The sequence below is a fragment of the Propithecus coquereli genome, unplaced genomic scaffold (genome assembly GCF_000956105.1).
Source record: "Propithecus coquereli isolate 6110/MARCELLA unplaced genomic scaffold, Pcoq_1.0 Scaffold18, whole genome shotgun sequence".
Classification (NCBI taxonomy): Eukaryota; Metazoa; Chordata; class Mammalia; order Primates; family Indriidae; genus Propithecus; species Propithecus coquereli.
The window spans coordinates 220686-226031 of record NW_012142745.1 but is presented as its reverse complement, the minus strand read 5'-3'; the positions used below and the strand labels follow the sequence as shown (position 1 = coordinate 226031).

The 5346-nt window shown below is 49.1% G+C and overlaps 1 protein-coding gene across 1 annotated transcript in view; it reads right to left on the bottom strand.

Moving 5' to 3' along the window:
- RUFY4 (RUN and FYVE domain containing 4) overlaps window positions 1–5346 on the bottom strand; it is a 27774-nt gene that overhangs the window by 15193 nt on the left and 7235 nt on the right. Inside the window, exon 8 of the mRNA XM_012642512.1 lies at window positions 3846–3952. Within this exon, the coding sequence (XP_012497966.1) occupies window positions 3846–3952 (107 nt within the window). The remainder of the gene's footprint in view (window positions 1–3845; window positions 3953–5346) is intronic.

Here is a 5346-nt window from a genome sequence, read left to right as displayed (position 1 = left end):
ACACCATCTAAAAGTGGGCAAAAGCATGACCAGAGTTTTCTCAAAAGAAGATAGACAAATGGCCAAAAATCGTATGACAAAATGCACAACAACACTAATTTTCAAGGAAATGCAAATTAAAACCACAAAGAGATACCACCTTACCCCTGTCAGAGTGGCTATTAATATTATTATTATTATTTTTTTTGAAATGGGATCTTGCTCTGTCTCCCTGGCTAGAGTGCAGTGACATCATCATAGCTCACTACAGTCTCAAACTCCTGGGCTCAAGTGATCCTCTTGCCTCAGCCTCCCGGGTAGCTGGGACTACAGGTGTGTACCACCACGTCTAGCTAATTTTTCTATTTTTTATTGAGATGGGGTCTCACTCTTGCTTAGGCTGGTATTGAACTCCTGGCCTCAAGCAATCCTCCTACCTTGGCCTCCCAAAGTGCTAGGACTAAGGTGCACACCACTATGACCAGCCCAGAATGGCTTTTATTATAAAGTAAAAAACAATAGATTTTGGTATGGATTTGGTGAAAAGGGAATGCTTATACACTGTTGGTGGGAATGTAAACTAGTAAAACTGCTACGGAAAGCAGTATGGAGATTCTTCAAAGAACTACAAGTAGACCTACTATTCATTCCTGAAATCCCACTACTGGGTATCTATGCAAAGGAAAAGAAGTCATTTTATAATAAAGACACCTGCACCCAAATGTTTATGGCAGCACAATTCACAATTGCAAAGATATGGAACCAACCTAAGTGTCCGTAAACTGATGAGCAGATAAATAAAATGTGGAATATATATACCATGGAGTACTACTCAGCCATAAAAAGGAATGAAATAATGTCTTTTGCAGTAACTTGAATGGAACTGGAGACCATTATCCAAAGTGAAATATCTCTGGAATGGAAAAGCAAATACCACATGTTCTCACTTACAAGTGGGAGCTAAACGATGGGTACACATGGTCATAACATGTTGTAATGGACATTGAAAACTAAGAAGGGGTGAGGGATAAAAAAACTCTACCCATCAAGTACAATGTAGACTATCCTGATGAAGGGTATACTTAAAGCCCTGACTTCAGCATGATGCCATTCATCCATGTAACAAAAAACACTTGTATCCCCTAAATTTTTTGGAGAAAATTAGACAAATGGATCTATATAAAACTAAAAAGTTTCTGCACAGCAAAGAAAACAATCAAAAGAGTGAAGTGACAACCTGTAGAATTGGAGAAAATACCTGCAAACTATATATCCAACGAGGGATTAATATCCAAAATATAAAAGGAACTCAACCCAACAGCAAAAAACCTAATAATCTGATTAAGAAATGGACAAAAGATCTGAATAGACATTTCTCCAAAAAAGACATATAAATGGCTAACAAGTACATGAAAAAATGCTCAAAGTCACTAATCGTCAGAGAAATGCAAATCAAGACTACAATGTCATATCGGCTCACCCCAGGCAGCATGGCTACTATCAAAAAGACAGAGTTACAAATGCTAGTGGGGGTGCAGATAAAAAAGAACTCTGATGTGGTGTTGGTAGGAATGTAAATTAGAACATCTCTTATGCAAAAGAGTATGGAGGTTTCTCAAAAAGTAAAAGTATAACCACCATATGATCCAGCAATCCTACTACTGGGCATTTATCTGAAGGAACGTAAATCAGTATATTAAGAGACATCTGCACCACCAAGTTTATTGCAGCACCATTCACAACAGCCAAGATATGGAATTAACTTAAATGTCCATACATCAACAGATGAATGGATTTTTAAAATGTGGTATACATACACAATGGAATAAAAAAGAACGAAATCCTGTCATTCGTGGCAACATGGATGAGCCTGGAAGACATTATGTTAAGTGAAACAGGTCAGGCACAGAAAGATAAAGACCACCTGTTCTCACTTATATGTGGTAGGTAAAAAAAAGTTGATCTCCTAGAAGTAGGGAGTGGAATTGTGGTTGATAGGGGCTGGCAATGGTTGGCGGGGCAGAGGATAGGGAGAGGTTGGTTAATGGGTACAAAATCACAGCTAGATAGGAGGGTACGTTTAGTGTCCTATAGCATCGTAAGGTGACTATAGTTAACAATAACTTAATGTATATTTTCAAGAAGCTAGAAGATTTTGAATGTTCCCAACACAGAGAAACGATAAATCTTTGAGGTGATGAATACACTAATTACACTGATTTGATCATTACACATTGTATACGCATATTGGAATATCACTCAGTGTAATTATTACTCATTGACTAAAAATAAAACAAAAAAAAGTCACTTCTGAAACACCCATTCCCCTTTGTTTTCTCCTTAGAACTTATCCCAGTGTGTAAGTCACAGCCTGTGTATTTCACTCACTTACCGTATTTATTGGCTGCCTCCTTCGTAAGAATGTAAGCTCCCCGAGGGCAGGAATTTTTCTCGGTTTTACCCATGAGAGTATTTCCTATACTAGAACAGGCCCAGCTCAGAGTGGGTGTTTGGAGTGTTTGTGGAATGACTGAATGATGAGTGACAGGTGGCAGGAGGACAGTGGTCAGTGAGACAAGGGCCCCCAGCACAGGGAGCAGCAGGGCCGGCCTGTCTCTCTGCAGCCTCTAGCTGCTCCCTTTAGCCTGTCTGGATCCCGCGGAAGGTCCTTGAGTGGGCAAAGCCCCCACGATCCTCCAGGGCGTGAATCATCGCAATATTTGCCAAATACACTCAGCTGAGTGTAGGGTGGGAGGAGCCCCCGGGCCTTTTTGGGTTGATTTCTGGGCTCCTGGGCCTTGCTTACCCTAGTGAGTAGTCAATAGACTTCCCAGTGATTCAGGCTGAATCACAGCTTCTCAGGCTCTGCGGGGGTTGGACTGGTTTCTCCCTGGCCCTGGGCAGGTGTCAACCATGGGGGAGAGAGAGAGAGAGAGAGAGAGAGAGAGAGAGAGAGAGAGAGACAGAGGCAGGTGGGTAGACTGAGGCACCCAGAGACCAAGGCAGAGAGGCACGGAGAGGCTGAGTCAGGCCAAGGAAGACGTTTGCATGGAGGAGATACTTCATCAAATAAATTATGAAAGAGAAACAGAGACAGGTAGAGAGGTAGAAACAGACAGTGCTCTCGCTCTAGGCCCTTGAGGTCAATGTGATCATGGAAAATGCAGATGCTGGATGGTGACAGACGCGGAGGGAGAGAGACAGAGAGACTGAAATGTAGGGACTCAGAATACCAGCTGAGCGGTAGTGTCTGGGCCCCTGGTTCTGGAGTCAGCTGCAGGGACGGAGTCTCAGCTCCTCTGCTAGCCAGCTGACATTCGGTGAATTGGGTAGCATCTTTGAGCCTCGGTCTCCTCATCTATAAAACGGGGGTTCTTATAGAACCTATCTCATAAGGTTGCTGTGCAGAAGCATCTACAACAGTGCCCGGGACACGGTAAGTGCTCAGTAAGTGGTAGCTACGGTTAGGACCATCAGGAGGGTGAGAGGCTGTGTAATTGGCAACAAGCGAAGGAGAGACAAACAAGTGATGAAGGAGGAGCTGGTGAGGCAGAGGGCAGAGCAGGTTGAAAAGAGAGAGAAGCGGCCCAGAGGAGGCAGCAGAGGGAGGCAGGCGTGAGTGGGGAGGGCAGGAGGCGGGGCCTCTCCTGGGGCCACTGGGGGACCGTCGAGGGAGGGGCTGGCAAAGGAGAGGGGCGGGGGGAGCCCTGTGACCAGGCTCAAGGTCCTGCTCGCCTCAGCGCCCAGAGTTGTGTCCAGCGGCCTGGTGCGGGAGGGGCTCTGAAGACCCCTGCGCTCCACCTTGACTGAGAGCAGGAGCCAGGGAGCACCTCCGCGCGCCCACTGCTGGCGGTTGCCAAGGTTACCTGCGGAGCTGCTCCTGAAGTGCCCACAGCTCCCCCTCCTGTCCCCTCAGCAGCTGCTCCTGGCGCTGGGCCAGCTCCTTGGCCTTCTGCAGCTCATGCTTGAGGCTCTGGAGGCGAAGGAGGGGGAAGGGGGCTGAGGGAGGAGGGCAGAGGCCCCACGCCTGGGGCTGACTTGATGGACATCCCCATGAGACCCCGGGCCAGGCCCTGGGGTGGAGGGCAGGACTCTGTGCTGGGGCTGGAATGCCTGGCCCTGTCCTAGGCCTTGCCTGGGGGAGCCTGGGGCCACCGCTTCTCCCTTCACCGCAGGACTGAGTTACAAAGCCCCAGGACCTGGAAGCCTGACTAGGGAGGAGGCCAAGGGAAGGCTCCCTAACAATCTTGGGGAACCTGGATAAGCATCTGCAATGAGAGCAGCTTAGGTGGGGTCTGCAACCGTGAACTTGGATTTTGGGAAGAGACCTGCCATAAAGAGAAACACGGACCTTGAGAACCCACGACTGCCCTGAAGAACTGTTGGGAAGGGATCCCAAACTCAAATGCCTGCAGGGGCTGGGCAGGAAGTATTGATGAGTAAAGTGGGCCTAGTGTGAGGCAATAGGGAAAGGTGGGGACTTTGGGGAACTGAAGAATTCATGGCTTTCAAAAGTCATCCCCAAGTAATAATCCTGTGTGGGCCAATAAAAATTGATCTGTGGGCTGAAATGACTCCTGGGCTACCACTGGAGACCCCCACCCGTGGGCCAGGTCAGAGGGGGGATTAGACAGGTAAGGAGCTCTATTGCTCTCACCTTGACCACGTCCTGCAGGGGCACCTCAGCCTGCTCCTCCCTCCTGGCCACACTGGTCACTCCTGTGTGCTCCTGTGGCTTCTCTGCGGTGGAGCCTTCCTTTGTTCCCAGGCCCTGGAGGACCCAGGACTCCCCCAGAGTGCTCGGCCCCTCCCACTCCTGCCTGCTCCCTAGTGTTGCTTCCTCTGTCACCCCTCTGGGGCCGGAGGCCAGCAGCCTCCGGACATGACCCCACTCTGCTTCCCCTTCATGAGTCCCCTCTGTGGTTCCCTGACCCTCTGCACCTGGCAGAAGCCCTCTGCCCTCAGCCTCCAGCCCTCTCACCTCCCTCTGAGCCCCCTTGGCTCCCTGCCCCTGTCCCTGGATGCTGGAGTTCTCCAGGAAGATTTCAATCCACGGGGCTCCCTCCTCCTGGTCCAGCTGAAGTTCCTCCCCCTCTGGTTCCCACATGCTCTGGGAGGGTCCGAGGCTCCTGGAATCTTCTCTCTTCTTTTCCAAAACGTGGGGAAGATGCCTTTGTTGTTGGGACCCAGGAAGTCTAACCAACTGGTGTCCCCTGGGTGCATCTTGCAGACAGCTGGCTTGACTGGTGTGTGGCTCGTCCAGCTGGACTCCTGCGGGACCTTCATATGCAGCTGGGATCTAGAGAGAAGCCCCCAGACCTGTCATCCCTCTCAGTACCAATTCACTGACCTGGTGCATGGGAGAGG